The sequence below is a fragment of the Hemiscyllium ocellatum genome, chromosome 12 (genome assembly GCF_020745735.1).
Source record: "Hemiscyllium ocellatum isolate sHemOce1 chromosome 12, sHemOce1.pat.X.cur, whole genome shotgun sequence".
In the NCBI taxonomy this organism is placed as follows: Eukaryota; Metazoa; Chordata; class Chondrichthyes; order Orectolobiformes; family Hemiscylliidae; genus Hemiscyllium; species Hemiscyllium ocellatum.
This window is the reverse complement of record NC_083412.1, coordinates 65,144,673-65,165,702: the sequence shown is the minus strand read 5'-3', so window position 1 is coordinate 65,165,702 and position 21,030 is coordinate 65,144,673. Positions and strand designations below refer to the sequence as shown.

The 21,030-nt window shown below is 39.4% G+C and overlaps 1 protein-coding gene across 1 annotated transcript in view; it reads right to left on the bottom strand.

Moving 5' to 3' along the window:
* Positions 1–8,677: 8,677 nt before the first annotated feature.
* LOC132820594 (immunoglobulin-like domain-containing receptor 2) overlaps positions 8,678–21,030 on the bottom strand; it is a 145,723-nt gene continuing 133,370 nt past the window's right edge. The window contains exons 10-11 of the mRNA XM_060832799.1: positions 19,384–20,029; positions 8,678–8,683 (exon numbers count right to left, since the gene is read on the bottom strand). Coding sequence (XP_060688782.1) covers positions 8,678–8,683; positions 19,384–20,029 — 652 coding nt within the window. The remainder of the gene's footprint in view (positions 8,684–19,383; positions 20,030–21,030) is intronic.

Sequence of the window (21,030 nt, the reverse complement as noted above, 5' to 3'; positions counted from 1 at the left end):
CAGGTGGAAATAGACAATTGAAGTACTTCCCCCAAGCTCCACACCCCCCACCTCCAATTATCTCTCAACCCGTTGGCCCACAAACCTCATTCCTGATGACGGGCTTATGTTTGATACATAGATTTTCCTGCTGCTCAGATGCTACCTGACCAGCTATGCTTTTCCAACCACTCTCAATAGTTGAAGTTAAAGCCCATTTCAGGATCATGTATGTGACCAAGGTTGCAAAGAGATAAATGTAATCGCAGACTATTACCAAGAACACAAAATTGGTATATATTGGAGTTTAGAGCAGGCATGAATATGTTCAGTCTTGCAAATATTAGAGAAAATGTTTGATCATCTACTGGATGTTGGATAATCAGTCTGATAATTTAGAAGAAGAGTTGAGAATGGGAGGTAGAGTCGGGTGGTCAAGGTGCACAGACGCACCAATGCCATGTTTGGATGATGCTGGCTGGGGGCATAATGTATGTGAGAAGCAGAAAGCAACCATAGATAGATCCTTGGAAGAGGAGGGTGAGGTTAATCTTGTTAAAGGTTGAGAAGGAAAAGTTTATCTTCATCTCCATCACATAGGATTAAATTTGTGATTTTTCATGATCTGTTTTGGAACAGTGGTAGGGGTTGAAACCTGACTGGGACAGATATAATCATGGAATTTAGAACATATTACATAGAACAGTATAGCTCAGAACAGGCCTTTCCGCCCTTGAGGTTGCATCGACCTGTGAACTGTGACCTGTGAACCTGTATGCTCATCACCCTACACTATCCCATCATCCATGTACTTGTCCAAGGATTGTTTAAATCTCCCTAATGTGGCTGAGTTAACTACATTCCATGCCCTTACCACTCTCTGAGTAAAGAACCTGCCTCTGACATCTGCCTTAAATCTATCACCCCTCAATTTGTAGTTATGCCCCCTCATTTAAGTTGACGTCATCATCCTAGGAAAAAGACTTCCACTTTCTACCCTATCTATTCCTCTGATCATCTTGTATTTCTCTATCAAATGCCCTCTTAGCCATCTTCTTTCCAATGAGAACAGACCCAAGTCTCTCAGCCTTTCCTCATAAGACCTTCCTTCCAGACCAGGCAACATCCTGGTAAATCTCCTCTGCACCTTTTCCAATGCTTCCACATCCTTCCTGTAATGTGGCAACCAGAACTACAAGTGCGGCCGCACAAGCATTTTGTATAGTTGTAGCATCACATTGCGGCTCCGGAACTCAATCCCTCTACCAATGAACCCTAACACGCTGTATGCCTTCTTAACAGCACTATCAACCTGGCAGGCAACTTTCAGGGATCTATGTACGTGGACTCCAAGATCCTTCTGCACATCCACACTACCAAGAATCTTTCCATTGTCCCAGTACTCTGCCTTCCTACTATTCGTCCCAAAGTGAATCACCTCACATTTAGCAGCATTGAACTCATTTGCCACCTCTCAGCCCAATCCTGCAGTTTATCCAAGTCCCCCTGCAACCTGCAACATTGTTCCGCACTGTCCACCATTCTACCAACTTTAGTGTCACCGGCAAACTTACGAACCCATCCACCTGGGCGGCACGGTGGCACAGTGGTTAGCACTGCTGCCTCACAGCACCTGAGACCTGGGTTCAATTCCTGACTCAGGCGACAGACTGTGTGGAGTTTGCACGTTCTCCCCGTGTCTGCGTGGGTTTCCTCCGGGTGCTCCGGTTTCCTCCCACAGTCCAAAGATGTGCGGGTCAGGTGAATTGGCCATGCTAAATTGCCCGTAGTGTTAGGTAAGGGGTAAATGTAGGGGTATGGGTGGGTTGCGCTTCGGCGGGTCGGTGTGGACTTGTTGGGCCGAAGGGCCTGTTTCCACACTGTAAGTCTAATCTAAGTCTAATCTAATCACCTATGCCTGAGTCTATGTCATTTGTAAAAATGACAAACAGCAGTGGTCCCAAAACAGATCCTTGTGGCACACCACTAGTAACCAGTCTCCAGGCTGAACATTTTCCATCAATCACCACTCGCTGCCTTCTTTCGGAAAGCCAATTTCTAATCCAAAATGCTAAATCACCCTCAATCCCATGCCTCTGCATTTTCTCCAATAGCCTACCATGTGGAACCTTATCAAAGGCTTTACTGAAGTCCATGTACATGTCAACTGCTCTACCCTCATCAACGTGCTTGGTCACCTTCTCAAAAAAACTCAGAGGTTTGTGATGCATGACCTGTCCTTGATGAAACCATGTTGATTATCTGAAATCAAATTGTTGCTTGCTAGATGATTATAATCCTATCTCTTATAAGCTTTTCCAAAACCTTTCCTACAACAGAAATAAGGCTCACTGGTCTATAATCACATGGTCATCTCTACACCCTTCTTGAACAAGGGCACAACATTTGCAATCCTCCAGTCCTCTGGTGCTAAACCTGTAGACAATGACGACTCAAACATCAAAGCCAAAGGCTCTGCTATTTCCTCCACAGCTTCCTAGAAAATCTTCAGATAAATCCCATCTGGCCCAGGGGACTTGTCTATTTTCACTCCTTCTAGAATTGATAACACCTCTTCGGAACTAACCTCGATCCTTTCTAGTCTGATATCTCATATCTCATTCTTCTCCTCTACAATATTCTCCTTTTGCTGAGTGAAAACCGATGAGAAGTGTTTGTTTAGCACCTCTCTGATCTCCACAGGGTCCACACTCAACTTTCCACTTCTGTCTTTGACTGGCCCTATTCATACCCTAGTCATCCTTTTATTTTCACATACCTATAGAAGGCATTAGGGTTCTCCTTTATTCTACCTGCTAAAAAGCTGCTCATGTCCTCTCTTTGCTCTTCTTAACTCTTTTTAAATCCTTCCTAGCTAATCTGTATCTCTCTATTGCCTCATCTGAACCATCTTGTCTCATCAACACATAAGCCTCCTTCTTCCGCTTAACAAGCGATGCAATTTTTGTAGTAAACCACAGTTCCCTTACCTTATCACTTCCTCCCTGCCTGACAGGGACATACCTATCAAGGACGTGCAATATCTGTTCCTTAAACTAGCTCCACATTTCCATTGTCCCCATCCCCTGCATTTTGCTACCCCATTCTATGCATCCTAAGTCTACAAGGGTGGCATGGTGGCACGATGGTTAGCACTGCTGTCTCACAGCGCCTGAGACCCGCGTTCAATTCCCGACTCAGGCGACTGACTGTGTGGAGTTTGCACATTCTCCCCGTGTCTGCGTGGGTTTCCTCTGGGTGCTCCGGTTTCCTCCCACAATCCAAAGATGTGCGGGTCAGGTGAATTGGCCATGCTAAATTGCCCGTAGTGTTAGGTTAGGGGTATGGGTGGGTTGCGCTTCGGCGGGTCGGTGTGGACTTGTTGGGCCGAAGGGCCTGTTTCCACACTGTAAGTCTAATCTAAAATCTAATCTAATCTTGCTAATCGTATTATAATTGCTCTTACCCCATTGATAACTCTTGACCTGTGGCATGTACCTATCCTTTTCCATTGCTAAACTAAACATAATTATGGTCACTTTCTCCAAAGTGCTCACCTACAGCTAAATCAAACTCCTGGCCTGCTTCATTACCAAACACTAGATCTAGTGTGGCCTCCCCTCTTGTCGGCCCCTCGACATACTGTGTCAGGAAACCCTCCTGTACACATTGGATAAAAATTGATCCATCCAATGTACTAGAGTTATAGCATTTCCAGTCAATGTTGGGAAAGTTAAAGTCCATAATGACCACCCTGTTCCTTTCACTCCTACCCAAAATCATTTTGCCAATCCTCTCCTCCACCTCCCTGGAGGCCTATAAAAAACTCCAAGCAGTGTGACCTCTACTGTCCTGTTTTTAACCTCAGTAGACGCGCCCTCGTCAAAAGATTTTTAAGCCACCATTATACTATCCTTGACTAACAAGGCCACACGTCCCCCTCTTTTACCACCTTGCCTGTTCTTAACGAAAGATCTGAACCATGGAGAAAATGGGCAGAATTTGGTGAAGATGGGCTGAATTTAGGAGGAAATAACATATTTGTGGAAACATAGAAAATAACAGCATGAGGAGCCATTTGGCCTTTCAAGCCTGCTCCACCATACATTATGATCATGACTGATCATCCAACTCAACAACCTGTTCCTGCTTTTCCCCCAGCAAGGACTTCTTAATGAAATGAGTGGGGTCTGGTAGTAGTGTTGGAGCTGGAAATGTAGTTTGCATAAGTGCAGGGGTCAAAAGTTGATTTGTTTTGAGGAGACAGGTGAAGATAGCAGATTTAAAAGGGGGACAGGAACAACAGCCAAAGAGAGAACCACTAATACTGACTAATGTGTGGGCCAGTATGGCCAACTGGCTGGTCAGCAGCTTAGTGCAAATAACAAAAGGATCTCATGGACATGAGAGGGAATGAGTGAAATAGGAAAGAAACCAGAGCAATTTGAGAATTCAGGGTTAGGGCAGGGGGAGCATGAAAGGATGTTTGCTCGAGTGGGGTAGAGAAAAGGGAAGGACAGCAGAGGCAATTAATTAAATTCTCTTGATCTTAGTAACAAAGAAGTCTAAATTCCTTGTATTATTTTGGGAGGTAGGGTGGAGGGAACAGATGAAGAACGCTATCGTAAAGATATGAAGCCTAAAGTTATCTTTGAATTTAAGGATGATCCTAGTGTAGTGAGTAGATTTGGCATATAAAAGCAATATCCAACTAATGCTTTGAACAGTCTGGACAGATGTGATGCTGCATGGCTAAACCAATTTTCTATCATATCCTTTTTAAGCTTTCGTCCCTTGGATTTAAGAGAGTGAAGCTAAGTACAGTGCAAAGGGGAACAACCAGAGTAAGAGTCATGGTTTTACTGAGGTCAACGAGATCAAGGTTCATTGGGCAGTAAACTTCCTACAAGCATTCATTTTTTTTTCTTCTTTACATTCCCTGTCAACCCCATCAGATTTGGGTTCTGCCATATTTCCAGCTAACTCTATTTAATTCTTCATCTCCACACTTTACCATCTGAACCCCAAGCATACAGCTTAGCTCTGACAAATGTTATTCACTGTCACCCCATTGAAGCCGGCATGGTGGTCACCATCTATAATACATACACTACCATGTATCTTCCAATGCTCTACATCTTGAATTGTCCCTTCACAAATTATTGTCCACTTAGCAAACCAGCATGCTCTTTCCAATCACCACAATTCATTTTCCAAACAGGCCCACCACATTAGCAGTCTTTGATAACTCACTTTGACGTTCTGTAAACCCCACCCCCCCCCCCCCCCCCCCCCCCCGGACCAACCATGGCCCAACTCCTGACTAATTTGACACGACAAGCCCAGCTGATTTCTGTGCAGCTCCCTAACTATCCCTTGAATTTGCATTGGACATAAGGACTAGACTCTATGACTGTAATGATATGGACCCCTAATCCTGACTGCTCCAAGTGGCTAACTAACCCTGAACTGAGATTGGATACTGCCCTTGACTGACTGTGGCAGAACCCCCAAGTGACAATAGCCCCCCTTTAGTTGATAGAGGATTGCTCCCCTTAGCTTTTGAGATACGGTCATTTGGTTGTCGGTGTGGCAATGATGTTCTTCAGTTGCTGCTAATCACAACAAGCTTCGTTTGCACACTAAAAGGCATGACAGAATCACCTTAAGTCTTCAAGTTCTGAATGATATGTAAAAAGGCAAGGCAAAGAAGCATCCAAGTAGATGCAAAGAGAGTGAACCTTCAGAAAGCAAGCTAAAAGCAGGAAAATGCACTGGAAAATTGAGTGTATGAGAAGTTGCTGCCCCTGTGCTCAAAATGACCTGGCAGCAACATTGCAATGAAAGGTTTTGGTGTGCGGCAAAGTGCAACATTGAAATGGTGAACTGTATTCTAAGTGCGTTGAAGATGTTCTGTGATGATTTAGTGAAGCTGGTGCTTGTGCGATGCCAGCCTCCATGGACTGAGGGTGCAGGTGGTCACTGCCCATGGAGTATGCCTTGAGGTGTTGGGGAACGCTGACCAATGTGGATGCCAAGAGAAGATGCAGATGACCTATATCCACAAGTACCCATTCAGAATTTCATTTTGGGAATTGTTGTCGAGTCTCTCTCCACTGCCCAAGAAAATAGAACTGGCATATAAAATGTTGGCTCGTTGATCCAGGGGTATGACTCTCGCTTTGGGGGCGAGAGGTCCCAGGTTCAAATCCCGAATGAGCCCTGCTTTGGGTGGCACGATAGCTCAGTGGTTAGCACTGTTGTCTCACAGCACCAGGATCCCAGGTTTGATTCCTACCTCAGGCATCTGTCTGTGCGAAATTTGCACATTCTTCCCTTGTTTGCGTGGGTATCCTCCCACATTCCAAAATATGTGAAGATTAGGTGGATTGGCCATGCTAAATTGCCCATAGTGTTAGGTGCATTAGTCAGGGGTAAATCTAGGGAAAATTAGACTGAGTGGGTTACTCTTGGGTCGGTGTGGACTTGTTGTGCTGAAGGACCGGTTTCCACACTGTAGGGAATCTAAAATATGTGAAATTAGGAGTTCCTGAAACTAGACCCCTTGCCACTAACAAGCACTCATCTTGCCATCTAATCCTATACATAATTTTTCTTTCCTCATGTCAAGAATTTAATTTTTTTTTACTCTTGCCATACTTTCCCAACTGACTCACTATTTCCCAGGTTCAGCTCCAGGTTTCAACTTCTTATTCTGATAGTTGATTGAAAAGAAAATCAAGATTGTATTTAGATTTTCATATTGGTTTGCACACAAAAAGAGATGTAATTGATATAAAGATTTAACAGAGGTTACTTATGCCAGATTTCTGCCCATTTCTTGCCCTATTCAATTTACAAGTTAGGTCCAGACTTGTGTCAAAAATACTTGCTCGTTTCTAGTTAATTAAATCACGGTGTCTTCCATGTGATGATGTAGTGAAGCTGGTCTCCATGGAGGCGAGTGGTAGAGTGAAGTGTACAGAGGATTATGAAACTTTGCAAAGGAACATAGTTAGTTTAAAGGTCTGGCAGATGGAGTGCAATGTTAATAATATGAAGTCATCTATTTTGGTAGGAATAACAGTAAAAAGTATAATTATTTGAATGGTAAAAATTGCAGCATGCAGAGGGACCTCAGTGTCCTTGTACATGAATCACAGAAGGTTGGTCTGCAGGTGCAACAGGTAATTAAGAAAGCAAATGAATTTTGTCCTTCATTACTAAAGAGATTGAGTTTAAAAGCAGTGAGGTTATGTTGCAGTTGTACAGGGTGCTGGTGGGGCCACACCTGGAGTACTGTGTGCAGTTCCAGTCCCCTTGAGAAAGGATGTACTGGCACTGAAGGGGGTACAGAAGAAGTTCACTAGGTTGATTCTGGAGTTGAGGAGGTTGGTTTACGAGGAGATACTGAGTAGACTGGGATTATATTCATTGGAATTTTGAAGAATGAGGTGGGATCTTATAGAAACATATAAAACTATGAAGGGAAGAGATAGGACAGAAGTAGAGAGGATGTTTTCACTGGTGGGTGAAACTAGGACAAGAGGGCATAGCCTCAAAATTATGGGGAGCAGATTTAGGACTGAATTGAGAAGGAAGGTCTTCACCCAGAGGGTTGTGAATTTATGGAATTCCCTGCCCAGTGAAATAATTGAGATTCCTCAGTAAATGTTTTTAAAGCTGAGATTTTTTGAAGGAATTAAGGGCTATGGTGACAGGGCAGGTACTGGAGCTGAGGCCACAAAAAGATCAGCCATGATCTTATTGAATGGCGGAGCAGGCTCAATGGGCCAGATGGCCTACTCCCGCTCCCAGTTCTTATGTTCTTAAGCAGCATGGTCCACCTGTACAAATTATGCCCAATACTGTTTATGGAATTTTAAAATTCATATGGTGAAGCATTTGTAATCATTCCTATTTCCACTTTATTAGTGGAATTAGAATGGATTTTGTCAACAGCTCTGCCATTTTAATGCACATGCACAATATTGTGATCATGGGTTTTCCTGAGGAATTTTTGTTCTGCAAATAAAATTTTTGAAAGCCTGAAACATACATGAAAATAAAGGCTGCAAAATGTGCCCACATAAAAGACCACATCCTTTTAAAGACGTGTTTGCAATAATGATGAGCTAAAGTCATCATGCAATTCAAATGCAATTTTAAGTTTCCTTTCCTTGCTTTCTGGCAGATTCATAGTATCAATCCAACATAGACAGGAAGAAAGAACATTTGATGTTAAATCAGTAGTGATCAACACATTAAGATTGACCAGGTACTAATATATTGATGAATTTCTATTGTCCAATATAAAGCTTAATTAGAAAATCAAACTAATCTCATCTTGCTAAACAGTGGTACACACTTGAGATGTTGTCTAAATTATAACCTTTTTTTAAAAACAAATGTCCTGCTATAAATAGGTTGCGCAGTTTGACTGGGTATCAAATTAACATTTTCTAATGGTGATATTTTAATGGTTTCTGAATACAGTGTTGCAGCTTTATGTCCGTGAAATATCATGATTTTTAAAAAATGATCAAACACATTGCATTTCAGGCATAGTTTTATGACAGCCAGATTTTCTGTGAAATTAGCAGTAATTTTATCAACACAGTTTAATAAATCCCCTGTTTATACTATAGCAGCAGGCTACTTACTGTCTTCAGGAACAGATTATGATAGAATTAAACTCTTAGTTCTGGAAAGAAAAGTAACAGTTTAATTTTAAAACCAAAGGTATAAGAACGACAATAATCTGAAATGTGACAGGTGTAATTTTTACCCATTCCTTAAAACTGTAAGATTTTAAAGAAATTTAATAATAAAATTCATTTAAAACCATTCAAAATACAATTATTACACAAATCTGAAATAACTTGTCGACTATAGATGCTCTTAAAATTGTTTCCTCTGTTTAGAAGTCTTAATTACAGGTAAGAAGTACACAACTAATACTGTACTCAGACTTTCATTTTCAAATTCTGAGAGATAATCACTTGCCAATCTTTGACAATGTTAAGATAATTTACAGAGGAACCTTGATTATCCGGCAAAATCGCAAGGTCCCAATGCTTGGCTGAACTATGTTATCCAACATTTGGTTATCTGGAATTCAATGAACCAAACAAAATACTCCCTGCCCGTGTCCTTTGGATAATTGAGGTTCCTCTGTACTATGTTCTGCCTCAGTGAAGATCACTTTCCTTTTTAAAAGTTAATAATTAGAGACAGACTCCAGCAGCAGTGTCCAAAATAACCATCTTTAACTTTGAACAAGATTAATTATATACATTTTTTATGTTGCTTGAATCAATAAACAAATGACACTATTTCTTATGGCATGTTCTTCTACAGTACATCCAACCTGCTACACATTACGTGAATTAATACTGAACGCAAGTACAATATGCACCATAATAAGAATTCCTGCTTTGAGATAAGTCAGTGATAGGTTCAGCTTTTAAAAGGCACCACAACAACTTTGCAGAGGAATTAATCAATCCCCGTTGGAAGGTTTTTATTGGGTTTAATGTAATATTTTCTTACACCAGCATAAACTTGTTTTTGCTTATCACAATTGTGATAGTTCTGTGTTAGTTAGTATATCATCTTAATCTAAGACTGTGCCAATGCTTATAGATTGAATTGTGATACGTTTTTGGGAGCATGTCTAAAATTAAGAACAGTTCTCCAAGATGGTATATGGGTTAGTTTGGTGATATGGGGGAAGCTGAGAAAATAAATGATCCTTTTAAAGTAATACAATGTTCTGACTCACTCCCTTTGAATTAGCCCTGAAAATGTCAACTTTGGTCACTATTATTGTCAATTATAGATTTTCTTTCAATTTCCTCCACCATTTTCTTCTTTTATCACATGTACTAGCTGTTTTCTCATCGACCTTAATATTGTCATATTCACATATAAGCTTTGGCAATGTCAGACGTTGTTTAGTCACATGGAGAATCACAACTGAGGTCAGTTGGATATTTGTGCTTCAGCAGAAGGTCATTGAGTAGCAATTTGTGAACAGGAAACCTTGGCCAATTTATTCCTTTCCCCTGACTGCTGAGGATACTTGTAGTATCATTGCCCTCAACACAACTAAGAAGGCTTGGCTCAAGAATGAATCTGAGGCTTTCTCACTGTATAGTTTACTACTCAATGGAAAGACTCAGTGAAGCATTGGGAAAGGTAGCTCCAGAATAATGCTGCGAACATCTAGCCCATTATTCATAGTCATAGATTCATACAACAGAGAACCAGACCCTTCAATCCAACTCGTTCGTGCTGACCAGAAATCACAATCTGACAATCCTGTTTGCTAGTATTTGGCCCATATCCCTCTAAAACCTTCCTGTTCATATACCTATCCAGATGTTTATTAAACGTTGTAATTGTACTCACCTTCAACACTTCCTCCGGCAGCTCCTTCCATACGTGCACCACCCTCAACAAGGAAATGTTATCCCTCAGTAGGTCTTAAATATAGTTTTTCATTTAAAGAATTAAAATTTTAACTATAGAAAATGGGGTACCTGGTTTTGAGCAACTAGTTAAAGCAACTGAAGTAATGGAATTCAAAGAAGCTTGGAGTTTATAACATTTAAAATGTTAGGGACATGTTGACTTGGGAAATATGAAATCACAATCAGAAGGTGTACCTACTTAGTTAGATTGCTGTGAGAGCCAACATGAATTTGATGGGCAAATAGCCTCTCTCTGTGTTGGAGTGATTGCCGATTTTTTACTTTCATTATATAGATAAATAATAAACAATCCTGAATTGGTTTTGTTTGTTCTAACACTGGAACCATGTAGGTGGCTGAAATCATTTGACAATACTTAGTTATATGTTCCAGATGCAAAATAGCTAAAGACTCATCAGCCTACCATGACATTGTACATGTGAAGTACAAAAACAGGTACAGTATTTAGGTTAAAGAATATCAAAGGTTGGGGGTAACTCTGCTCAGATATAAAGAATGAGGTTGCAAGAATGGTGAGGGGAAGAGGGAAACTAACCGAGATATTGTTCAGTGGATCAGGTTAGCGTGCAATGCAGTAAGAGATAATGGGAAGAATAAGCCTTGCTGAATTGAAATGCTATTGGCGGAGGCTAAAATAAAGTATTCTTAAAATTAAAAAGATCTTAAAAGATGCATTAAAGGACATTCAAGGATTCTTGATGGAGAGTGAAAGTAGATATTATAAATAAAGGATTGGGCCTGATACTGTCATTCTCCCACAGCCTCTAATTGAGTATTAGAGAGTGATGTATGGGACATAAAGTGCTCTACCCAGTGGGTGGGAGAATTATAATAATGCTGCTCAGTAATTGGGGAATTGGAGAAGGGATGCAAATACTAGTGAAGTAAAAGGCCACAGAGAGTTGACTTATTCCGCCCTCGCTGGCAGGGTTGATGTCTGCAGGGGCACTTAAAATCCAGCAGTTGCTCTTCCTGTTGTCTATACAATCTATGACTCTATGCACTTGTTTAAAATTTACAGGAGGTGGGGGTAGGCATTGGACAGTACACCGCTCTGGGTTTACTGAATTCTTTAAATTGCTAAGTCTTGGCTCATTTCACCTCTACAGTATATTAACCATGGCGAGGTGAGGTCCAAATCATGTTAGAAGCCTGGTGTCAGGAAAGATATTTGGGAGATGGGGTGGTGAAGATAGTTTGTTTTTGAAGGTCACTCAGATGCACTTTCTTAGAAGCAACTCTGTGACCATCCCCAACCTCCAATCCCACCATTGGTCTTCTGCCTATTTAACCCCTCCTTTTGTTGTCTTGTATTGGGGTCCCCCAACATTCACATTCAGCCGCTCATCCTGACTCATCCCTCACTATCACCCCTACACTTGGACTTAGCGTCAGTTCTGGCTCTTCCACATTGGTTATTGTCTGCTGGGACTACATGACTGCCACCCAATTGGACTGGAGGCTCTCTTATGTAGGATTTCCTCATAAAGGGTGAAAAGCTTGCTTTGAAGTCATGTGATTGCTGTGTGTCAACTGTCAGGATCATGAGTGGGTTTCCCACTGTCCTTTCAGACAGGGTCAGATGGTAAGGTAACACAGCAACCATGGCACCCTGTAAAATTGTGCCCAAAGTGTGGGTAGGTCCTTCAAAAATGCTGGGCAGTAGCTGTCTGCTTGGACAGGTGTTCATGGAAGGCAAGTGACAATGGGCAAGTAATGCTGTTTCACTTAGTGTGGAAAGAGATGGCTGGAAGGGCAATTTTCAAGCAGACCACAGAATCTACCAGCATATGGAGACAATTTTTTGTTGTTGTCTGGACCTAATGGAATGACAGCTACAAATGTGTTGCTGGTCAAAGCACAGCAGGTTAGGCAGCATCTCAGGAATAGAGAATTCGACGTTTCGAGCAAGGGCTTATGCTCGAAACGTCGAATTCTCTATTCCTGAGATGCTGCCTAACCTGCTGTGCTTTGACCAGCAACACATTTGCAGCTGTGATCTCCAGCATCTGCAGACCTCATTTTTTACTAATGGAATGACAGTAAGGTCATGTGAATAGTAGATAGACTGGCAGTTTTATATGTGAGGGCCTTAAAGGCAATCACTGTTTGGTTCTTGATTAATGAGAAAGGCGTTTTAGTCAGTGACCATTTCAGAGACCAGATGTGGCACACTTCTGAAAAGGTGCTCAGAACAGGCAAAGTGGGCAAAATTCAGGAGAACTGCAAGATGCCATGGAAAACCTTTTTTTAATGAATTAATTTAATGTCTTAATGTTCAAAATGTACCTTTTCTCACTCCTACCAATACGACTGAGTTTGGAAAAACAGTGGCTTTAAGAAAAAAAAGACTGTTTTGTAGTGCAACTCCATGATCAGACCAGACCAGAAATTACACCGAAACTGAACCAGGTTGTTTGGTATTAACTTCCAATATGCAGCACAGGAGCAATCCCTTTATCCACAAACATTCATTGAGGAATGCTTTCACAGTATCAAATATGTTCATAATAGGTGTATATAAATGTTGACACTTTTATGATGGGTTTTCTTAAAGAAATAGTATAACATGTGTCTTTAATACATTTTAAAGGAGAACGTTATACCCATTCAGAATCTTCAATTCTGTTTCATGCAGTTTTTAAATTATTTTGGAGATCATGCTGGCAGCAAGCAAAATATTAAATAAGGCCCATTGTGTTGCGTTTGACCAACTAGTAGGTTATTCCATACAGACCACATAGGCAGAAATAGTTTCCTTCCAATGCAGTACTGAGATACAGGCAGCCCTCTATTTTCCTAGTTACCGGGTCAACCAAATCAATCAAAATACTACTATTTTGCTTTTCTACCACCTATTTTTTTCTTCCCAAACAACAATAATAAAATCAACATTGTAAAACTTTGGCTGCCAGTATCATACAGTAGGTACAATCATAAGAGGTATTCAGAGAGAAATACATAAAATGTTGCTAATGCAAATAATCTTATTTTCTTATCAGTGTACGTCATCAAAGAGGAAATCTGGAAGAGGTTTGATAGGACAGTCAGCCAACCCCTCCTAAAGCAATAATGATATTCTCTTACTAGCATTCAGAAAGTAATGAAAATTAGATACAATAGTTAGTAAAATATTAAATACCTGACTAAATAGCAAGTACCTGACAGTGCTTTAAATCTACTACAACTGTCAGATGGATAAAGTGAGTCACCAGACATAACAACACTATTCTCAGATAATAACCACAGGAAATTACAGCCATTTTTTTACATCACCAATGACAGAAGGTGGAATTAATACTAGACAGGCACTCTAATAGACCCATCCTTCAATGTGTTAATTTTATATATATATATATGGCCTCACCCAAGAAGTTACATGGTTCTTGGGTGGGGTGGGAGTCTTTATATTGTAATGCACAAGGCATTGCAGTTGTGTGGGACAAACTGGGCAGACCAGTGGGTCTTCTCCTGTCCATTGATTGCAAATGTTCTATTCTTGTTGTGAGAAAGATTGGCGTATATGAACATGTAAGAGATAGATGTGATAGTTCGTATTGCTGATTTGTTTTTTTTTGCTTCTCTAAGATTGTCATTGGAATTAGCCCCGTTTTGTAGTGGAGTGTGATTATCCTACCTCCAACTGTTCCATTTTAATCAAGCTATCCAACACTAATCACTAGAAAGAGAATACTAGACTCCAAATAAATACCATAGCTAATTTATTCATTTTATAAAGCACTAGTCCACCTTCTACTCCTAAAATTCAACCCAGGTTACTTTTATATCAAATTACCAACCAGATTTTAGGTAGAAACTTTATTGACATATGGTAAATTGGGCATTTTAGATTTTATAAATCGGAGATTGCAAAAAATTAATGTAATCAGCTATTAAATATGATTGATTGAAAACGTTGTTAAGATGTAAACGTTCTTGCACATAGCTTAGAACAATAGGTTACTTCTGTTGGTGTCATATTCAGATTAAAACAAAAAAATCCTTTGTGGCTTTGGGTGCATTGTGTCTGAATGGCTTGAAACATTTTACTCTACTTCACTGTGTTCTGAATCTCACCTAAGTGAAGGGATGTAAATTTTACATGGGAATCTGATTGGCTATGCAGCAAATACGTTACGAAATCTGCCAGTTTACTGCAAAACAAGGCAGGCCCTGGAGGGACATGTATGGGAGTGTGAGTGATGAGGAACACTGGGAAAACAATTAGCATACAAATGACGAATCCAAATCAAATGAGGATCTACTATTTAGAGAAAATATCTGATATCACATTTGTCCTGTGTGAAACGAGGAATCAGATTTGATTAAATGTAATATGTGCATTAAATAAAATTTGGTTTAACAAAGATTTTATCAGGCAGCTTCAAGTAATATGCCTTAGACATTCATCCTCACCACCAGACTGCTCCTTTACTGTTTCTCTTGAACAGATCTAAGGCAAGAGATGTGTGGAGAATAAGTTAATGGGGCATTTTAATTATTCACAAAATACACAAATTATAAATGAATCGTTTGTGATGTTGGATTACCACATATAGTGGGACTAATTAGGAACATCTGTAGTTTTAATAAGCCTAACCTTAAGCCAATCGAATTAGGAAAGATTCACAATATTTTGAGATAGACAGCAGACAAATTCATTAAAATCCAAAGAAACTTAATACCTTGTAATCATTTATGGTAATGAATACTATCTTAAAATCAATTATTATAATGATTTTATACTTTAATGAAAGTGATTGAAAGATTTATGATCATCTGTGATAAAAGAAAAGCTGTGAGGTTAGAAGAAACAGTTTGAAGTTGCTGTAGAGAGGGAGGGGGAAGTGAAATCTTATCAAACAAGCATCAAATTCACTGAGCTTAAAGTCATGACCAAAGACACTGATGGAATCCAAGCCAGAAACATAGAGGTAGTTATGGGTCAGTGGAAGGGAACTGGGTGGTCACATTGTCAGCATACAAGAGGAAATAAGTCCATTTGCCTGGATAATGTCACCCAAGGCAAAGGATAAATGGTGAAGATGGGGAAATGGTGAAAAGAGGGGAGCCCAAGGATTGTATATGCCAGGGATGATGATGGAGGAGAGTCGGAGCGGTTGCTGCCATAAATATATTATCTTAAATACATCAAAAGTTACATCACTTCATCTGACGAAGGAGCAATGCTCTGAAAGCTTGTGATTTCAAATAAACCTGTTTGACCATAAACGTGTGTGACTTTTTTTATTTATTCATTCATGGGATGATTGTGTTGCTGACTAGGCCAGCACTTATTGCCCAGAGGGCAACTATATTACTGTGGGTCTGGAGTTGCATCTAGGCCAGACCAGGTAAAGATGTCAGTTTTCTTTCCTAAAGAACATTAGTGAACCAGATGGGTTTTTCTGACAATCAAAGGTTTCATGGTCATCAGTGGAATTCAAACTCCATCATCTGCTGTAGCGGGATTCAGACCTGGTTTCCTAGAACATTACCTGGGTCTCTGGGTGAACAATCCAGCAAAATTACCACCAGGTAATTGCCTGCCCATATAGACTTCTGACTACATCAAAAGAAACCAGAGTGCAGTAACCTGTAGGAGGACTTCAGAGGAGAAAAACTGGGATCAGATGAAGCACAGATAAGAAGGATCAAGAAATTTGATGAATAACACAGTTATGCCATAAATGTGTTTTTTGAGGTTTTGATGAATAAGATCTTTGCACATTGATCAGACAGTAGTGTATGTTAAGGAACTGAGAGAAGGTATCCACAGTTTTATGGGGATGGCAAGGTTTTGGGGGAGTATGGAGAGAAAGTGAAAAGTTAGATAAGGTAATAATGGATAACAGAATTGAAAACTGGAAGTTTGGAATGTGCGATTGAGGATCAGTGGCTGCTAAACGAACACCCTCAATTTTGGATGCAACCAAGGAGATATTGTGAGATTAAGGGATATTAACGTTCACAGATGAAGTTGTGGTTGAGAAGTTGTTTTTGTTCACCGAGGAAGTTTTGGGAAGAACATAACAATAATGTAACTGGAGGTGGTCCAGACATGGGTCGTGTTGGATAAAGAGGCTAATGGTTTTTAGTCTCTTGGAGGCAGCAGAGAGATATTTATATTGGGTAATTGTGGGCATGTGAGGTTGTATGTGCAGTTTAGCATTTGGAACATCAAAGCAAGAAAGATGAGAAAGCCACTGAGAAGGTGAATTGTGATATTAATAATATTGCAAGTGGCAACAGAATTGGAGAATTGTAGTGTCCAGGATTGTAAAATTGCACTTGAACGATGTTGAAAATTTTTAGGCATTGATTCATAGAATTCAATAGATGAAAATTTATTATCAGTGGTTAATTCTCAGGATAAATTAAGAAACTGGGGCTCTTTTCATTAGAAGAAAGAAAATTAAGGTGATGTCAGATTAGATTCCCTACAGTGTAGAAACAGGCACTTCAGCTCAACTAGTCCACAATGACCCACCAAAGAATAACCCGCCAAGACCCTTTTCCCTCTGACTAATGCACCTCACACAATGGGCAATTTAGCATGGCCAATTCACCTGGCCTGCACATCTTTGGACTGTGGAAGGAAACCAGAGCACCCAGAGGAAACCCATGCAGACACTGGGAGAATGTGCAAACTCTACACAGACAGTCGCCCAAGAGTGAAATCAAATCTGGGACCCTGATGCAACAGTGCTAACGACTGACCCACCATGCCACCCTCAAAGAGTGGAAGGAAGGATTGTAATGGAGAAGGAATTTAACAGAAATGTTCAAGTTGAGGGGAGTTAATAAAGTAAACAGAACATACTGTTCAGTAAATTAGCAGGTCATAAATTTAATTTTATCACCAATAAAACTAGGAGTTAAGGGAATTATTTGTGTGGGGTGATTAAGATGTGGGATTCTATAGCAGATATTTTTGCAAAACTGGCTCCATTGTGGTGTTTAAAGGAATGATGCATAAATATTTGAAACAAGAAAATAGTTCAAAGAACTTGGGAAGATGACTATGTAAATAGTTCCTTCAGAGGGAAAGCATGGGTAATGATTACCTGCATGACTTTTTTTTTCTGTACTACAAAACTCCGTGATTCTATGGTTTATTTGAGATTTTATAATGACAGCTAGTGTCTGGACCAAATGGGTAAGGTAATGTTCACACTCCGCTGTATTGAATTGGTAAACCAACACAAAAAGATTGTTCCTAAGTTCTAGAATGTCATCAACCATCACATAAATTATGGCAGGTACTAAAGCCACCATATTAATACTGTACATGTAAACCAATCTGACAAATCTCCCAGAGACTCATAATACTTCAAAATATGGAACTGTTGTAATCAGTTCCGAGTGTTTTGCAATCCATTTTATCAAGTGTCGTAGAGTTCCCATGTAGAACAGATGTTGTCCCCAACATTCTGAAATCCTTGGCATTTCTCATTTGTCAAGCAGTACCATCTTGGAAACAGAATCTTCCCTTAATTCTTTTTTAGTTTCACACCACAAGAGCATCTCTGGCTGGGAAATGATTCTGGGGAAAGATGTTCAAAGATATATGTGATGGGGCAAATTAGATGCTGAATATTTTAAATATCATTGATTTAATATTTCTTATTCAAAATGAGTAAATCTTTCAATCGACATATTACATAATCATCAGTCAAATTCATAGAAACAGTTTTTTATTGTAGAATCAAATGTGATTGCATGCCAAATATGTTTGAATGTAACTTGCTTAGTAGAGAAACTACTTTATTTAGACTATGGAACAAACAGTATGTCTGAAGCTAAAGGAAAGAAGAAGCTTGAGTAACCAGTACTTGTCATCAACTTTTTGCTGCAACCAGCATTATTGACTCCAGAGGAGTCCTTTGAATACCACTTATGATGGTGGTTCTCTGCCTCTGTGGTGGCAGCTGCGCTATTTCCTTTCTATGATAGCACTCCTGCAGCTCTTGTCACACACAGACCAAAATGTACAAAGAGCTTACTTTTCAGCCTCCAATATATTCTTTTTGTTTTCAATGAATCAGAATTCATATCAGCTTTTATAAATTGACTATATTGAGAAAGATGATTTTCCTCTTTTGTAGATATTTTAAGTATGCCTGATGTTTCATTTAAAAAATGTCATTACTACTGAGCTAATTTGTTTAAAACATTATTACAACACACTTACAATGTAATTTTTTTTTAATTAAGAAAAGTACTGCTGAATTCTCAGCATTATTAAAATCAATGGGCCAGTTTTTATTGACGGTGATGGTGGAAAATGGTGACTGTGAATTGTGTGCTAGTTACAGATACTTTATGTTCTTCCTTCCCATTGTTTTAATATTCAAACCACCATGGAAGGTTTCCCTGGTTCTAATGCAATTTTCCTTTTAGCGTAGAAATAACAGAAAAAAGTAGAAGAAATATTTCTGCCAAGAATATGCCCCTTTATATTAGAAAGTTATATTCTTGTTATTTTTTTCTGCATTTTCCCATGAAAATGTAAATGTTCCTTCTCTGGGAATGTCTGTCATGAGAAGTTTCTCTCTGCATTCTGGAATGGTTTAGTTGTAGACAAAATTTCAATTCAGCTCGTGAGTTTAAGCCATTCAATTCTAGAATCCACCAATCCCAGGAACTCAAGAAGCATTGTACCTTTATCCAATGATATGCTTTAGCTTCTGTGAGATACTAAAGCCTTTAGGTTGCTTTGATTGGATGCCAGAAGTGAGAAAATGCTCTGTTTGCTAGAGCTGACAAGCTGCTCCTTGGCAAATTATAGAATTCATTAGCACAAAGCACTCTACGAGAGTAGTTAAGTTTAAATCCAGCTAACACAGTTCTTTTCAAATAAAGTAAAAATACAACAATTCTTTATTAAAAATACAATTGAACTTACAGCTTTCTTCTGCCTTGGTTGTTCTTTCCTCTCATGAGTGCATTCCATTTTCTGGTAGTAAGCCCTTCCTGCCAGTTCTTCTGGCCTAAGCCTCTGCAAGTGCATTTCAGTATATGGAGGCAGTGTCTCTTCCTCTTCTGCCCTGTAGCTTGGAGGTTTCCCATAGTAATGGTCATTCCCTCGCTTGATGCTGGTTTTGGAAGGGGTTTCACTGCCATAGCTCTCGTTGTAAGGTTTGCATTTGGCTTTTCTCTCCAAAACATTGCTCATAAAAGCATCATCATAAGCTCTGACGCCCTCATTTGTGCACCTTAGTGGATATTCTTCCTGCCTGTCTCTCTTCCTTTGACTATTATAAATATGTGCCTGATCAGTATCATAAAGCTCATTCCTGCTTCGACTCCTTTTGTTATAGTAATCATCCAAAGAGCTATCTTGATAGTGGTACCGGTCTCTGAGTGCTCTATAATACTCCCCTCTGTCTGTACTTTTTCTCTCCCACCGTTCAGGCTCTAGGGAATTACCCCTCCTCCCCTTGTAATGGTATGATTCCGCAAATTGTTCTAGTTCATCCAGTGACCTTGTTTGGTCTTTGTCATGGAATTCAATTCTTTGTCTTTCACAAGATCGAGATCGAGACCGTGACCTAGTGAACAATAGAAGTGAAATTATCTTAGTGGTTTTCTACTGCAATTCAAACCAAATTAAATCCGGTTTGACGATGTTCCTACTTCAACTAAAGTTCATTCACTTCTGTGCACTTTGTACATAGAAAAGACATTTTCCAAGTAAAGCTTTGCTAAACAATATTCATATCAGTACATTTCAGTTCCATCTTTATTTTGGAATGTTGGAAAATGGAGTATATATAAGTCACAAACACAAATTAAGTGCTTGTAGTCCTTGGAACTGAAACCATTAAACTAATAGCATGGAAAATGAATAGTAAGTTTGAGATTTGAATGGATTGTTAAAATTTAGTAAATTGTGATCAAGAATTTGAAATGTAGGATGTGAGTAGATATTAGCTGTAGAATAAAAACAAACTGCAAAACAGAAGAGATTAGAGAACATAATTGTGGATCCCTCACAGGCAATGAAAGATGAAACTGTAATGGAGTATAAAGAAATCACAAACATTAAACAATTATTTTATGTCTTTGTTCATGTAGAAGCCACAATGTATGTAGGATACTGGGAAACCAAAAGAATTACTACTTGCTAATACTAATTATTAAAGAATTAGAACTGATGAAATTAATGGAACAAAATGCTGACAAAATCCCTCGGATCCAATGTGGCAAGAAAAGTAATGGTTTCATTGGTTTTGAACATACAGAATTCCCTGGGTTTTAGACTTGTCCCCATAGATTCAAAGGTAGTAAACATGATCTCATTGTTCAGTAAAGCAGTGAAAGTAAAAACAAGAAACTATAGGCCAGTTAGCTAAATCTCAGTGTTGGAGAATTACTCGATTGCATGATTTCAGATGTAAGAAAAAAATTTGTTTTGATAAATGTGCAATAATGAAGTAAGTCAGCATGGATTTATTAATGGCAAATTGTGTTTAACTTGGTTTAATGAGGTAACATTGGGGATTGATGACAGTAATATAATTGATGCGATGAACATGAAATTGAAAAGAAT